The following is an 18,107-nucleotide window of genomic DNA, read 5'->3' as shown; positions in this document are numbered from 1 at the left end:
CGTAGTTCCAGTAAGGAAAGTCTTCAATGGCTCTGGTCGTGCAGCCAATAGAGGAAGTTTAACTTTTCCTGAGGCGCAACACATTCCCATTGTTTCACCATTGAATTTCAAGGCCTTGCAATAGGGACAAATTTTAGACATTGTCCCGATTTGAACACATCTACTCAAGCTATAATCATCAACTGGGCTGTACCTGAATGCCAGTCGATAACTTTCAGGTTGCTCTGATTCCTCGGCACGCTTTCTTTTCTTACTTTCTCTATCAGCAGCAAGCCTGATTTCTTGCTGTTCTTGTGATTCCTCGGCACGCTTTCTTTTCTTACTTTCTCTATCAGCAGCAAGCCTGATTTCTTGCTGTTCTTGTGATTCCTCGGCACGCCTTCTTTTTTCACTTTCTCTTTTAGCAGCAAGTCTGCTTTCGCGTTGCTCTGGTAGTTCCTCGGCACGCTTTCTGTTCTTTCTTTCTCTATCAGCCTCAAGCCTGTTTCCTTGCTGTTCTTTTTATTCCTCGGCACGCTTTCTGTTCTTTCTTTCTCTATCAGCCTCAAGCCTGTTTCCTTGCTGTTCTTTTGATTCCTCGGCACGCTTTCTTTTCTGACTTTCTCTATCAGCAGCAAGTTTTTTGGCATAGACTCTTTGAGCATCTTCATCGGCTTTTGCCATTGTAAGTTCATCAATCATTTTAAAGCTAAACATTAATAGATTTCTACGTGAACATATATGTCTTAAATATATTTAATGACGTCACCGTCATAGCAAAAATGACGACAACTAACTTCATGACGTCTTTCGACACAGAAACATGACGTCACCTGACAGACAGACACACAGACAGACAACTTATTTTTATATATATAGATATATATAGAAGCGCCACCCCCAACACCTAGTTGGTGGGGCGCTTCGCGCCCCCCCAAGCCTCCCCGCGCGCGTAAGTCGTTACGCGCCATATTAGTTACGCGTCATTGTAGCTGTGTCCCTGTGTCCCACCTGTGAATAGAGATAGATATAAATATATATTTTTAACTACGTAAAACATGCGAATATACCACATTCTTCGCTGTCCCATTGTCTGTGCATATAAATAGCATTTGTATTCCCTGTGTCCCGGTCGTCATTTGTGTCCTGGTGTCCCAGTTTGTATTTTCTCTTTGAGTGTCCCGGTCGTCATTTATATTCCCTGTGTCCCAGTGTCCCGGTTTCCCGGTCTGTAATTTCTATTCAAACAATCCCTGTGTCTCAGTCGTCAATTATATATCCCGCCTGTGCCCCCGGCGTCCCCGTTGTAGTTGTGTCCCTGCGTCCCGGTCGTCATTTATATTCCCGGTCGTGATTTGTGTCTGGGTGTCCCAGTCTGTAATTTTTCTTTGAGGTTCCTGGTCGTCATTTATATTCCCTCTGTGTCGGTCGTCATTTGTGTCCCGGTCTGTAATTTATCTTTGAGTGTTTTTTCTTTTTAGTTTTTTTTAGTTTTTTACATTTTTTCAGTTTTTTTTTCTTCTTTATTTTTCAGCGTCACTATGAAGTACATATCGCCGAACCGATATGTGTCCTGGTGTCCCAGTTTGTATTTTCTCTTTGAGTGTCCCGGTCGTCATTTATATTCCCTGTGTCCCAGTGTCCCGGTCGTCATTTGTGTCCCGGTGTCCCGGTCTGTAATTTCTATTCAAACAATCCCTGTGTCTCAGTCGTCAATTATATATCCCGCCTGTGCCCCCGGCGTCCCCGTTGTAGTTGTGTCCCTGCGTCCCGGTCGTCATTTATATTCCCGGTCGTGATTTGTGTCCGGGTGTCCCAGTCTGTAATTTTTCTTTGAGGTTCCTGGTCGTCATTTATATTCCCTCTGTGTCGGTCGTCATTTGTGTTCCGGTCTGTAATTTATCTTTGAGTGTTTTTTCTTTTTAGTTTTTTTAGTTTTTTACATTTTTTCAGTTTTTTTTTCTTCTTTATTTTTCAACGTCACTATGAAGTACATATCGCCGAACCTTTGTTTTTTAACTTAAATCTGGTAGGCATTGATGACCTTATCCAAGTCAAAATCCCAAACCCAATCATCATCGCTATCATTTTCAGTTTTGGTATGTTTTGACTCTCGCTTTCCAGGTGGATTTTCATCTAACTGCGCGGTTTTGCGTTCTTTAGCCGCAAGCCTGTTTTCTTGCTGTTCTTGTGATTCCTCGGCACACTTTCTTTTCTTACTTTCTCTACCAGCTGCAAGCCTGTTTTCTTGCTGTTCTTGTGATTCCTCGGCACGCTTCCTTTTCTTGCTTTCTCTATCAGCAGCAAGTTTTTTGGCATAGACTCTTTGAGCAGCTTCCTCGGCTGTTCCCATTGTAGGTTCTTCAGTCATTTTACAATTAAACATTTTTCCGTGAACGCAAGTCTTAAATACCATTAATGACGTCACCGTCATAGCAAAAATGACGACAACTAATTTCATGACGTCAGTCGACACAGAAACATGACGTCACCTGACAGACAGACAGACAATATACTAGTTGTTGGGGTGGTGCTTCGCGCCACCCCAACACCTAGTTGTTGGGGGTGCTTCGTGCCCCCCAAGCCCCCCTGCGCGCGTAAGTCGTTACGCGCCATATTAGTTACGCGCCATTGTATTTCTGTCTCTGTGTCCCACCTGTGAATATAGATAGATATATATATGTTTTTAACTACGGAAAACTTGCGAATATACAACATTCTTGGCTGTCCCATTGTCTGTGCATATGAATAGATTGTCAGGTTTACCGACTCTTGAACATGCAACATATAATTATCCATGGGAAAAACAATCTGTATTCAGATCTATACCTCATTATTCTAATGATTGCCCTTGAGCTTTGTTGATGGTGATTGCTAATCGAACATTCCCTATGTCCCTGTTGTCATTTATATATCCCCCTTTGCCCACCGGCGTCCCTGTTGTAGTTGTGTCCCTGTATCCCGGTCACCATTTATTTTCCCTGTGTCCCGGTCGTCATTTGTGTCCCGGTCGCCATTTGTGTCAGCGTTTGACATCTGGTTGGGATTTGAAATAAGACCTCTGAGAAATGAATTCCTTCTAAAAATCAAATTTCATTTAGATCCGATCATCTATTCGTAAGAAAAAAATACCCCAATTCTCAAGTTTTCCAAGAATTCCAGTTTCCCCCTCCAACTCCCCCCAATGTCACAGCATCTGGTCGGAATTTAAAATTAGAACTTTAATGTACAAGATTCTTCTAAATATCAAATTTCATTAAGATCTGGTCACCCTTTCGTAAGTTACAAATACCTCAATTTTCAAAATTACCCCCCCCCCCCCAATTCCAACAAAGAGAGCAGATCCGGTCCGGTTGTGTCAGTCACGTATCTTAGACAGGTTTCTATTCTTCCCATCCAGTTTCATCCTGATCTCACCACTTTAAGTATTTTCTAAGATTTCCGGTCCCCCCCAACTGCCCCCCCCCCCAATTACGCTTGATCCGGGTGAGATTTAAAATAAGAGATCTGAGTTACGAGGTCCTTCTAAATATGAAGTTTTGTGTCAATCATGTATCTAGGACTTGTGGTTATTTTTCCCACCAAGTTTCATCCTGATCCCTCGACTCTAAGTGTTTTCCAAGTTTTAGGTAAACAAATGCTGTTATATTTTTACATGCAAACGCTCTTTTTAAAAACAAACAAACATGCATACACCTAGCTGTTGGGGTGGCGCTTCGCGCCACCCCAACTCCTAGTTGGCGTGGGCACTTCACGCCCCCCAAGCCCCCCCCCCACGCACGTAAGTCGTTACGCGCCATTGTAGTTTTGTCCCTGTGTACCACCTGTGAATATAGATAGATTTATATATGTGTTTTGAACTACGTAAAACTTGCGAATATACAACATTCTTGGCTTTCCCATTGTCTGTGCATATACAAAGCCTTATGTACTTATAATGACGTCATATGCAAACGCTCTTTTTAAAAACAAACAAACATACATACAACTCGTTCTTATATAGATAGATAGATAGATACAATACAAATTAACTGCGTAAAACCTGCGAATATACAACATTCTTCGCTGTCCAATTGTCGCTGCATATAAATAGATTGTCAGGTTTACCAGCCCTCGAACATACAACGTACAATTGTCTATGGGAAAAACAATCAGTATTAAGATCTATACCACTTTTTTCTAATGATTGACCTTGAGCTTTGTTGATGGTGATTTCAAATGCTAATCGAATTGGGAATTGCAATCTTTTAAATTGAAAAGGCAGATCCGTTGGAATCATGGGAATGCAAGGAATAAGAACAGCCTCACCCTCAAAAGGCCCTGTCAAGATTGTGGCCTCTATTACGTTTTCCATTGTTTTTTGTTGTTTTTTTTACGGCGAGTCGCGTGCCATTGCAAAGCTTTGGTGGGTTGATATTTCTTAACAGCATTATTGGTACGCTAAAGTGATAAAGGGACCTTATCACTTTCCAGACAAACTTTCTTTGATGTCTTGAAGATAATCAAATATCAAAGAAACTGCTGAACAACACGGCTCAATCATGCAGCTTGAAAACTAGAACAGAAAAGGAGCAACATCAAAAAACTCCAACTGTAAGAGGCAACGTTTCTTTAATGTTGCCTCTAGGATAGAAATTACTAGTTGGAATTACTCCTGGATGTGCCTAGATCGCTCTACTAAGTCTAAGGTAAATTGTACTTCTTCTCCAGTGCTTTCTATCCCCCCATCCGGAACTTCTCGGACACCCCGTACCCCTGTTAAAAGAAGGATTCTTAGCATTCTAAGTGATCTCAGCAGCCCTAAACATTTTCCAGACACTTCGCTCAGCCAGTGTCCTCTATTGACTGAAGAACCAACCGTTTCTAACAAGGCTGGCACTAGTTTGTGTGATCCTACAATTTCCCTTGTCCCTCCCCAGCGCCGAGGCTGTTCTGAAGGGAAAACAAATGCATCTTGCCAAACCATTGACTGTAGCATTGATAAATCAGTTCAAACGGACACTGTCCCTACACCCCCCATCTTACAACATATTACCAAAATCTTGGTTTTACAAGAAAAGTTAACGGATGCATTAACTTTCATCTCCAATTTTTGGACAATTCACCAAAGCGATCTAGCAAATCAACCTGCATATAATTCCATTTTGAATGAGGTTAATAACACTTTCATCTCTGACCATAAAAAAAGGGCAATGTCCATAAACCAAATGAATATTGATGAAGAACTTAGAGGATAAAATCCAGTGATACCTGTCACAACAAGTGACACAAATCCGGAAATTTTCATTGACCTCAATCCACCCTTGATACAGCCTAATTATAATGGTAACCTTGATTACCACATTACAGATGCTCAAAAACGTGTGGACATAAACAAGGGGAATAGCCTGCATAATAAGACTTTCTCTTCTAATAATAAACTAAAATGTGCTAATATAATCTTGGCAGGTTCTTACCAATTAGGAGACAATTGTGTATTTGAACACGTTTTTTCTTCAACGAAGCTCCAGCCAAAAAGTATTTCGAAAATAGTATTAAGGCAAATGACACTAAAAAAAATGAGCACAGTGATTTTCAACCAAGTGCATCAACAAAGTTCCAGCAAAAAAGTTCCAACAAAAAAAATGTGATATGCAAACATTTTAATCATAATCGTTGTAAATTTAGTAAGCAGTGCAAATTTTTACATATATGTCGTAATTTTATTTCAGGTAGTTGTGGTTCCGTTAAGTGCAGTTTTGACCATGTGAAGCTTTGTCCAGTTTTAGCTTGTAATAACAAATATTGTAGTTTTGCCCGTGCACCAAAAGTAGATTATGTTAATTCTCCTCCCTGGGACCCTGTTCCAGTGTCCCTGTCCAAAGAGAAAATTTTAAGAGCCATTCATCTCCCTTCCACCGTCCTTTTTTAGTGCACCGCACTCAAGCAAAAATTTCTCATCAAAGTTCATCAGGCAAAGCTCAAAAATTGACAAACCCTTCCCGAACCCGAACTCTCCTCCCTTATCCTTTGCTACCTCCTCCCCTCCCCGCATACAGAAGTCCTATTTCCTCCCCCCTCACAGTGTGCTGCCCCATACCCTCCCTACTCTGCCACAAACCAGAAATTTCTTGACGGACATGAATCACTAATCCCACCCAGCCTCCCTTTCCCAGCACCTTACGAAACCCCACCCCCAGCCCATTCGTTTTATCCCTCGTGCTTACCCTGTAAACGTGACTCAGTTCTGATACTTTTTGCATTCAATAATTGTCATATAATAAGTCCTCGTGCTTCGTCCATATCCTTGCCCGTCCCCCCACATCCAAATCCCCAAAGAAAATCCTTCTCTTACCCTTCTTCTCCAAAGCATAATAAAATTAAATTAAAACCCTACCCAGGAAATTCTCAAACACATCAAGTCTCCCTGTCGCGATCCCCCAACCAGTTTGTTTTTCCTAAACTTTTAGTTACTAATGCTGAAAGTCTTAATTTTGAAAAACTTACTGAACTCGAGGTGGTTTCAGAATGAAATTTGATAGATATTATAGCTGTTACTGAAGTTCAATCCCATGACCCAGGGTCCCTACGCCTGACAAATTATTCAGAGTTTATTAAACTCCGTCCTTCAGACCACCCACTCGGGAAAAAGGGTGACGGAGTTTTGTTTTTTACTAAGAGTCACTTTTACCCAAAGGTTATTCAAGTCCCTAACTTATCCGAGTATGATGAAATCCTCTGGCTAAGTGTTAGACCAAAAGTACTCCCTCGTCCATTTAATATTATTCCAATAGCTGTTTTCTATTACACCCCAAATCAAAATATCGAGTCAAAACGTAATTTCATCCAGCAACTACAGGCAAGAGCTGATTTTCTTATTTCTAAGTACCATATCACTTTAGCGTACCAATAATACTGTTAAGAAATATCAACCCACCAAAGCTTTGCAATGGCACGCGACACGCCGTAAAAAAAAAACAATGGAAAACGTAATAGAGGCCACAATCTTGACAGGGCCTTTTGAGGGTGAGGCTGTTCTTATTCCTTGCATTCCCATGATTCCAACGGATCTGCCTTTTCATTTTAAAAGATTGCAATTCCCGATTCGATTAGCATTTGCAATCACCATCCACAAAGCTCAAGGTCAATCATTAGAAAAATGTGGTATAGATCTTAATACTGATTGTTTTTCCCATGGACAATTGTACGTTGCATGTTCGAGGGTCGGTAAACCTGACAATCTATTTATATGCAGCGACAATTGGACAGCGAAGAATGTTGTATTTCCGCAAGTTTTACGCAGTTAATTTGTATTGTATCTATCTATCTATATAAGAATGAGTTGTGTGTATGCATGTTTGTTTGTTTTTAAAAAGAGCGTTTGCATGTAAAAATATAACAGCATTTGTTTACCTAAAACTTGGAAAACACTTAGAGTCGAGGGATCAGGATGAAACTTGGTGGGAAAAATAACCACAAGTCCTAGATACATGATTGACATAACCGGAACGGATCCGCTCTCTTTGGGGTAGTTGGGGGAGGGGTTAATTCTAAAAAAATTAAAAAATGAATTATTTTTAACTTATGAACGGGTGATCGGATCTCAATGAAATTTGATATTTAGAAGGATATCATGTCTCAAAGCTCTTATTTTAAATCCTGACAAGATCTGGTGGCATTGGGGGAAGTTTGGGGTGGGGGAACCTAAAATCATGGAAAACGCTTAGATTGGAGGGATCGGGATTAAACTTGGTGGGAAAAATAAGCAGAAGTCTTACATACGTGATTTACATAATTGGAACGGATCCGCTCTATTGGGGGGGGGGTTAATTCTGAAAAATAAGAAAAATGACGTATTTTTAACTTACGAAGGAGTGATCGGATCTTCATGAAACTTCATATTTAGAAGGACCTCGTAACTCAGATCTCTTATTTTATATTGCAACCGGATCAAGCGTAATTGGGGGGGGGCAGTTGGGGGGACCGGAAATCTTAGAAAATACTTGAAACGGTGAGATCAGGTTGAAACTGGGTGGAAAGAATATAAACCGGTCTAAGTTACGTGACTGACATAACCGGACCGGATCTGCTCTCTTTGTTGGAATTGGGGGTGGGGGGTAATTTTGAAAATTGAGGTATTTGTAACTGACGAAAGGGTGACCAGATCTTAATGAAATTTGATATTTAGAAGGATCTTGTGCTTTAAAGTTCTAATTTTAAATTCCGACCAGATCCTGTGACATTGGGGGGAGTTGGAGGGGGAAACCGGAATTCTTGGAAAACGTGGGAATTGGGGTATTTTTATCTTACGAATAGATGATCGGATCTTAATGAAATTTGATTTTTAGAAGGAACTCATCCCTCAGTGGTCTTATTTCAAATCCCGAACAGTTGTCAAACGCTGACACAAATGGCGATCGGGACACAAATGGCAACCGGGACACAGGGAAAAAAATGACGACCGGGACACAGGGACACAACTACAACAGGGATGCCGGTGGGCACAGGGGGATATATAAATGACGACAAGGACACTTTTTTCACTTTCTTTTTTAGCAGCAAGTCTGGTTTCGCGTTGCTCTTGTGATTCCTCGGCACGCTTTCTGTTCTTACTTTCTCTATCAGCTGCAAACCTATTTTCTTGCTGTTCTTGTGATTCCTCGGCACGCCTTCTTTTTTCACTTTCTCTTTTAGCAGCAAGTCTGGTTTTACGTTGCTCTTGTTATTCCTCGGCACGCTTTCTTTTCTTACTTTCTCTATCAGCAGCAAGTTTTTTGGCATACACTCTTTGAGCAGCTTCCTTGGCTGTTGACATTGTAGGTTTTTCAGTCATTTTAATATTAAAGACGACCTGATGACATGACGTCACTCGACACACAGACAACTTATCTATATACATAAAAATAAGTTGTCTGTGGATGTGTCTGTCAGGTGACGTTATGTTTGTGTGTTGACTGACGTCATGAAGTTAGTTGTCGTCATTTTGTTATGACGGTGACGTCATTAAAGATATTTAAGACATGCGTTCACGTAGAAATCTATTAATGTTTAACTTTAAAATGAGTGATGAACTTACAATGGCAACAGCCGAGGAAGATGCTCAAAGAGTCTATGCCAAAAAACTTGCTGCTGATAGAGAAAGTCAAAAAAGAAAGCGTGCCGAGAAATCAAAAGAACAGCAAGGAAACAGGCTTGAGGCTGATAGAGAAAGAAAGAACAGAAAGCGGGCCGAGGAACTACCAGAGCAACGCGAAAGCAGACTTGCTGCTAAAAGAGAAAGTGAAAAAAGAAGGCATGCCGAGGAACTACCAGAGCACCATGAAACCAGACTTGTTGCTAAAAGAGAAAGTGAAAAAAAGAAGGCGTGCCGAGGAATCACAAGAACAGGAGAAAGTAAGAATAGAAAGCGTGCCGAGGAATCAGAGCAACCTGAAAGTTATCGCCTGGCATTCAGGTACAGCCCAGTCGATGATTATAGCTTGAGTAGATGTGTTCAAATCGGGACAATGTCTAAAATTTGTCCCTATTGCAAGGCCTTGAAATTCAATGGTGAAACAATGGGAATGTGTTGCGCCTCAGGAAAAGTTAAAATTCCTCTATTGGGTGCACCACCGGAGCCATTGAAGACTTTCCTTACTGGAACTACGTCAGAATCTAGGCGTTTTTTGTCACAAATCAGAAAATACAACTCATGTTTCCAAATGACGTCGTTTGGAGCCCAAATCAAAAATCCAGATCAATTTATGCCTACTTTCAAAGTAAAAGGGCAAATTTATCATAGAGCAGGGTCCCTTCTACCATTCTCAGGCGAGAATCATAAATTTTTACAACTATACTTCATCAGTGATAGAAATTCTGAATTGAATACAGGTTTCGAAATTTCTCCCAACGTTGAAAGGACTATCGTTTCCCAATTGCAACATCTTTTCCATGAAAATAATAATTTAGTCCGTCTGTTCAAAACAGCCATCGATTTGATGCCTACTGATACGCATAAAATTGTCATTTCCGCTGACAAAACGCCTCCTTGCCAACATGTGCGTAGATACAATGCTCCAACTATCGACGAAGTGGCAATCGTTATGGTCGGTGATCAGTTTTTACCTCGAGATACTATTCTTCATAAGCGAAACGCTCAGTTGCTAAGAATTGCTGAAACTCATCGATGCTACGATGCCCTACAATATCCTATCATTATTTGGGATTTAGCCGACGGCTATCACTTTAATATTAAATGGATGAATCCAGCCACTAACAAAGAAATGAAAAAGAAATGCAATGCAATGCATTATTATTCGTATAGACTAATGATTCGGCAGGATGAAGAAAATTATGTTTTAAAATGCCGTGAATTGTTTCACCAATTCGTCGTTGATATGTATGCTAAAATTGAATCAGAACGTTTGCTATATATCCGCCTGAATCAGACCAAGTTCCACTCTGAACAATACATTCATTTGCGAGATGCAGTTATAAATGACGGTAATACCACAAACGTTGGAAAATTAACAATTTTACCTTCGTCATATGCTGGCAGTCCCCGTCATATGCATGAATATGCTCAAGATGCTATTGCGTATGTTCGTCTCTATGGTCGTCCAGATTTATTTATTACATTTACATGTAATCAATCTTGGGACGAGATACTGCAGCTTTTACTTCAAGGACAATCGGCGGTTCATAGACATGACATTACGGCCCGTGTCTTCCGGCAAAAGTTGAAATCACTGATAAACTACAAATAGATAAACTATTTGTACTGATAAATACGGTCAGTGCGATGCTGGATGTACTCAGTGGAATGGCAAAAACGAGGTTTGCCACACGCACATATACTAATCTGGCTACATAAAAAAATTACTTCGAACGAAATTGATGATGTGATTTCCGCTGAAATACCTGATGGAAATGTCGATAAGGGGTTACATGATATTATTGTAAAAAATATGATACATGGACCTTGCGGTGCACTGAACGAAAATTCACCATGCATGGCCAAAGGAAGGTGCACAAAGCAATATCCTCGACTTTTAGTATCCAACACAATTACTGGCAATGATGGTTACCCACAATATAGAAGAGGATCTACTGAAGATGGCGGTAAAACAGCAATAATAAAGAAGTGTAACGGTACCACCATCGAAGTAGATAACCAGTGGGTTGTTCCATATATCCCATTATTATCAAAAACATTTAATACACACATAAACGTTGAATACTGTAACTCCGTAAAGGCAATCAAATACATATGTAAATACGTCAACAAAGGCAGTGACATGGCAGTTTTTGGCTTGCAGCCCGAAATCAAAGATATCGACGAAATCGTACAATATCAGGCTGGAAGATACATAAGCAGTAATGAAGCTGTTTGGCGAATTCTTTCATTTCCGACACATGAACGTAGCCCAGCTGTTGTTCACTTAGCGGTACATTTACAGAATGGTCAACGTGTTTATTTCTCGGAAATCAACGTGCAACAAAGAGCCCTGAATCCACCGGATACAAAGCTAACTGCTTTCTTTTCGCTATGCAAAAATGATTCTTTTGCAACGGCTTTGTATATGCACAGACAATTGGAAAGCCAAGAATGTTGTATATTCGCAATTTTTACGTAGTTTGATACACATATATAAATCTATCTAAATTCACAGGTGGGACACAGGGACACAACTACAATGGCGCGTAACTAATATGGCGCGTAACGACTTACGCGCACGGAGGGCTTGGGGGGCGCGAAGCGCCACCCCAACAGCTAGATTTTATATATATATATATAGATTATGCAAGTTCGTCAGTATCAAAAGCGATTTAGTCTTCAATCAGCATTGGAAATATCAGTCTAAATACGCTATCTAACGTTTACGTTAATAATCTATTTGAAACACGTACTACTTTAGAAGCATCTAAAATCTTCAATACTGTATATTAGAATATTAGATTAGTATATTATATTAGAAAATTGAAATATTAGAAATATTTTTGTATATTAGAAATATTATGTTATGTATATTAGAAATATTTTTCGCCTACTGCGTTCCACTAAACTCCAAGCTTTAGATACTGCACCATAAGGCATCATTTGAATTTAGTAATGTTAAAAAGGAATAATGATAATAGATTTTCAATATGATCATAAATGTCCTTAGCCTCTTCTTTTAAGAGTTTTAAAACGAATATGCATTGCGACCAGTACGTTATCATGTCTGAATGTGAACTTTCAGTTCTGTGGAATGCTGGGGCACATCTGAGGTAAATTTATTGGGCGTTCTTCTACGATTGACTATTTTGGAGCTAAATGAATAATTTTGAAAAATCATGGGGTGCGCAAGCCATGTCCATAGTATCTCCAGGGGTTTAGCTCCAGCATTTTTATTGAGGGGGCACGGGGGGTCCATATCCAGATAGTCAAGGGGCTTGGGGTGTATAATCATTTTCTCTCTAAATTATTGGGGGGGACTGCTCCCATGCCCCCACCGAAACGGCATTCCTGGGTACATCCATTTGCGCCTTCTTACAGATACAATAAAAATGGCCGTTACATGATCGATTTTAACTCAAATATTGAAAAATCCAAAGGTAACTGTCACAAAACACCGCCGATGGAGATATTTAGGCTCTATTCTAAAAACGAATAATAGCAAAGTCTGAAATGTAGCTCTATATTGGGCAGTCGCAGGCAACCGGTCGTATATATAGCTCCAGAAACACTCCGCACCCCCTTCCATTCTCAATGGGAGGAATTTGTCCCAATAGAGAATCAAAGGGATTAATGGTGGTTCCTTCTTAAGTGCCTCTGAAGGACAGGTTGAACAAAAGTCTAAGGTAAGGACACGTGAAACAATTAATTTTTAAACTTTAGTAAGAATTTTAAGGTAAGAATTACCCACCAATTGGGTGCTACAGTAGATTTGGAATGTTTAAGTGATTTTTCTGATGTTACTTATTTTTTAGCATGGATGCCATTGATCTGGTCGGCAAGCGTGAAAAGTACCTGAGAAACGAATATGAAACTCTCCAAAATCTTGTCGATAGTACACCAGCAAAAACTACTTTAGATCCCACGTGTGACTCGTACAAGAATAGCTTGTCTTCAAGATTCTTAAGCAGAGAATCGCCTGCTGTGGCTAACGCGCCATTGATAAGTTCAACCCTGGCTCAACAAAGAGACCCAACTGCAGCTAAAAACAGAGAAGAACTCCTAAGAAGGCTTGAAGAGTCGAAGAAGAAATTACAAATTGTAAGTTTTGCATACAGCTTTTTCCTGAATTTACATTCTACTTTCTCGCCTTTACTTTAATTTTACTTCAATTTTCTTTGATTTTACTTTTTTCTCTTTTATTTTTATTTTTACTGAAATTATTTATTACTTTTGTTTCTAATAAAATCTTAACCAAATATTAATAAAACATCAATCGTAGACTGGCCGAATCAAGACTAAATGCCATTTTTTGTAAGTAAAATATACCAACACATAGGTCAGCGGTGGTTCTAGGCTAAGGTGGGGGAGCAGCTGCCCCATAATTTTTTCTGAAATCTGATATTAAATTCCTTTTATTTTATATTTTTACACTCCTGGGTTATACCTTGCTCTCTCCGCCAGATTATGAGGTACAAAACCGCTATTGACGTCTTTCATCTTCTATTTAGGGCACTGACAATAAAAGGCACAAAAGAATCCGTATATCGACTTGATCTACATTTGGGTGGCACCACTCGTTTTGTACACTGCTCTTCTAGATGTGGCACCATCCAGTGTTGGCAAGTAGCCCCTGGCTGGTAATAGTAATGTGTCGGATTTTATCACAAGACATTGAGCTTCTTTGAGAATCCTAATAGCGGCACTTTCAAGATAATAGATTTTGTTAACAGTACATTTAATGAATTTCGATGATATAACCAGCGATATATTAGGGCGCTAATAAAACTTGACCGCATTGATGTCAAACGCTTTGGATTACAACCCATAATATAAGTGTTGCTACTCTTAGAAAAAAAATCCGGTTATCTCTGCGGTTCTATTCCATGTTACTTTAGTTAGTAACAATTACATCTAAGATTACTTCAGTTATTTCAGTTAGTAATTAAATAAAAAAAAACTAGTTTTTTAAACAGAAAGTAAGGAGCGATATTAAAACTTAAAACGAACAGAAATTACTCCGTATATGAAATGGGTTGTCCCCTCCGCAATCCCTTGCTCTTTACGCTAAAGTTTTTAATTGTTTTAAGAAGTAGAATTGTGGCAAATAATCAAACTTTAGCGTAAAGAGTAAGGGATTGCAGAGGGGACAACCCATTTCATGCACGGAGTAATTTCTGTTCGTTTTAAGTTTTAATATCGCTCCTTACTTTCTGTTTAAAAAATTAGTTTTTTTATTTAATTTCTGAATGTTTCTGAATTAATGCATTTTTTATTTTGGCTCTCCGCACATTAATTATCAAAATGAAATTTTCATATTATTATTTTTTTTTTTTTGGCTAAACGGCTTTCTCTTAGTTTTGATCAGACGATTTTGAGAAATAAGGGATGGCGAAGTAGGCCTAGTTGCTCTCTAATTTTTTGATTACTTAAGAGGGCAAGTAGAACTTTTAATTTTTAACGGACGTTTTTATTAGTAAAAAATATACGTTACTTAAGAATTAGCTTACGTAACAAACTTTTATACTCTTATATTTTTTATTATGCATATGAGGGGGTTTGCCTCCTTGTTAATACCTCGTCTTTTACACTAAATCTTAAGTTTTGTCCCAATTCTTTAAGAATAACCCCTGAATCAGAAAGGCCTGGGAATAAATAGTTGAAATTACAAAAAAATACTTTAGCATAAAGAGCAAGGTATTTATCACCTCCTAAATACCTCGTTCTTTATGCTAAAGTATTTTTAGAACCCCTCATATGCGTAATAATCTCTGTTCGTTTTAAGTTTTAATGCTACTCCTTACTTTCAGTTGAAAAACTTTTTCGTGTTTATTTTTTCATTGTTTTTTTTATAGTAATGTTAGAAAATCCTGCGCCCTTTGCATTGAATTTCTCTTCCCCCATGACATATTCCTCCAAGAAAAGATCCTCCCACATAGCCCCTCCCCTCAACCCCAAACCAAAAAAATCCCCCTGAAAACGTCTGTACACTTCCCAATAACCATTACAGGATGTAAACACTGGACAAAGTTTCCAGGGACTGTGGGGGAGTGAGTCATTCCAAAGACATAGTTAATATGGTTTTGACTATGCGGAACAAAATGGTTATCTCAAAATTTGGATCCATTGACTTTGGGATAAAAATGAGCGTGGGAGGGGGCCTATGTGCCTTCCAATTTTTTTGGTCACTTAAAAAGGGCACTAGAACTTTTCATTTCCGTTAGAATGAGCCCTCTTGCTAGATTCTAGGACCACTTGGTCGATACGATGACCCCTGGGGAAAAAATACGAAATTCCACATTTTTGTAGATAGGAGCTTGAAATTTTAGCCATTGGGTTCTCTGATACGCTGAATGCGATGGTGTGATTTTTGTTAAGATTCTTTGACTTTTAGGGGGTGTTTTTCCCTACTTTCCAAAATAAGGCAAATTTTCTCAGGCTCGTAACTTTTGATGACAAAGATTAAATTTGATGAAACTTATATATTTAGAATCAGCATAAAAATTCGATTCTTTTGATGTATCTTTTAGCATCAAAATTCCGTTTTTTAGAGTTTCGTTTACTATTGAGCCGGGTCGCTCCTTACTAAGTTCGTTACCACGAACTGTTTGAAAGGCATCTAAGATTAATTTGTGTCGTTAAATGATTGTGAGCTGTCTAAGGCGATATTTTGGATAAAATTGTGGCAAAGAGGTATAATATATTATATTAGGCTTTTTTGTAATCTTAGGGTGTAGGCTTGTTAAGTTAGCCTTAATAAAAGGAAATCTAAGGAACGGGTATAGCCTACCAAAGAATATTTCCATAGCCAGACCCTCATCTGTTCCTTTTATCAAAAGGTTACCTTCCATAAGTTACCAAAAGGTAATGTATAGGCTATATTTTAGACTAGGCCTGTGACATCAAGTTTAAAAAATAATTAAAAACTATTTAGGCTTAGATATATATTTAAATAAGCCCTTAAACAACTCTATGGTGTTTTAGTGCCCTGCCAACAATAAAGAAAAAAAAACAGAAAAAAAGAGATTACTGCTATCCGTGCCAAAGCGTGATTTTCCAAGGTAGTGACTATATGTTTTCTGTGTGGGTTTTCAACAATGGTAATTCCAATGGATTGATTTTGTTCTGCTGTGATGCTATTTTCGAGGGACCTGAGGCTCTTAAAAATTTCCTATATTTTTTTTAATAACATTCTACTTCGTAAAGGTCTATGCTAGGGGCTACTGAGAAGAAGACATGGATAAGTTTGCGGTTTTCAAAATAATTTACCTAGGATGAAAGTGGATACATCACTTGATTCCTTTTCTTATCCTCTTTCATAGTTCAATTATAATTTCTGGGGGAAATTCCATTTTGAGCTCTTAATAGTGCCTCAAAAGGTAGAACAGTCAATAGCAGGCCTAATCAAAGATATACAAAATATATGAAAAAAAATATCTATTGAGAAAAAATCGTCATTTGCTGCTGATTTAAGATTGGTAATTCAGTTGGAATTTTAAAAACGAGGCTGAAAATGATTTCAAATACATCATAACAAAAGTGACGTCATTTTTGAGGCATGTCAAATACACCTGGATCTGTCAACAAGTATCCCCCAACCTATCTATCAACAAGTTTTTTGACACATGTCGAATTGGATTCCCGCTTTTGTCAAAAACAGGGATTTTGTTGTTCCGTCAAATTTTTTGGTGAAAACACTCCAATTTCAGAAAATTGGAGCTTTGTACCGTTTTTTTGATAAAAGTTCAAACTCCTAATCTAACAGTTAGATTTCTAGGTGTTTCTCTACATTCTGAAAAATTTTTCAAACCCAAAGTCTTTAAATTAAGCTTTCCGAAGTAGAAAAAGTGTTTTTTCACAAAAACTGTCAAATATTGGCACCTGTGGTTTCAGCAAGTTTTAGTGCGTTTTAGGTGTTTTTTTTTTACTTAAAAGGTTATAAATTCTAATTTTTTATATTCTAAAATTCAAAATTATATTTATTCCAAATGGTTATATTCTTAAATTCTCAATTATATTTATAAATTCTTTTGCAGACCTAAAAGCTATTGTAATTTGTTCATTTTACAGTTAAAGTATAAATACGCCATGAATTTTTCTCTACTAGTTCAGAAGCTGGTTGTAGAAGCTGGGCCTTCCAGACCCTCTGAGGACAACTCCCCAGTTGCAGGCTTCAATAGAGAAGGTTAGTAAGGGATGTATTTAATATATGTTTTGCCTTAAGAAACTAGACTCTTAAAGGACAGCTTAAGGACAACTGATTCAGTTAACGTTCAGTTTGAGAGCCAGGCTCAGCATAAGCTATGTCCAGTTCTCAAGATGCCAAGTTTCTTCATCTTTTTATCTTTTCCTTTTGAAAGAAGTTTATTATTGCAGTGCTGCAAAACAATGTTTGGGAAAGGAAGTTTTTATGCCGTAATTATTTTGATGTGTCATGGAGGTACTTAAAAAGACTTTTAGGATTAAGAAACTTCTTGATGTTATTAGCAGCAACACGGTTCTAAAGGCATTTTATATTTCTTTATTGTAAATGATTTTGTCAGTGTAACCCATTGACTCCTTCTCTCAACTCTACTTTTTAAAACAGTAAGAAACTTTAGCGTGAAGAGCGGGGCATTGAGGAGGGTACAGCCCCTTTTATATTCGGAGTAATTTCTGTTCGTTTTAAGTTTTAATGTCGCTTCTTACTTTCAGTAAAAAAAAACAGTTTTTTTAAGTAATTTCCGAACGCTTTTGAATTAACGCATGTTTTTAGTTTGGCTCTCTGCACATGAATAATTGAAAGGAAATTTGCAGATTAATTTATTTTTTTTGGCTAAATGGCTTTTTCAAAGTTTTGATCGAACGATTTTGAGTTAAAAAAAGGAGTGGGGGAGTAGGCCTAGTTACCCTCAAATTTTTTGGTTATTTAAAAAGGCAACTAGGATTTTTAATTTTAAGAACGGTTACTTACGAACACGTAACTTACAAACAAACTTACGTAACGAACTTCTAAATTTGTATGTTTTTATTA

General features: G+C 38.3%; 1 protein-coding gene across 1 annotated transcript in view; it reads left to right on the top strand.

Annotated features, from left to right (window-relative positions):
- Nucleotides 1-17,182: 17,182 nt before the first annotated feature.
- The window catches only part of LOC136035042 (glutamate receptor-interacting protein 2-like), a 49,962-nt gene continuing 49,037 nt past the window's right edge, over nt 17,183-18,107 (top strand). The window contains exon 1 of the mRNA XM_065716641.1: nt 17,183-17,279. Within this exon, the coding sequence (XP_065572713.1) occupies nt 17,183-17,279 (97 nt within the window). The remainder of the gene's footprint in view (nt 17,280-18,107) is intronic.

The sequence above is a fragment of the Artemia franciscana genome, chromosome 13, assembly GCF_032884065.1.
Source record: "Artemia franciscana chromosome 13, ASM3288406v1, whole genome shotgun sequence".
Taxonomy (NCBI): domain Eukaryota; kingdom Metazoa; phylum Arthropoda; class Branchiopoda; order Anostraca; family Artemiidae; genus Artemia; species Artemia franciscana.
This window is presented reverse-complemented; position numbering and strand designations above follow the sequence as displayed.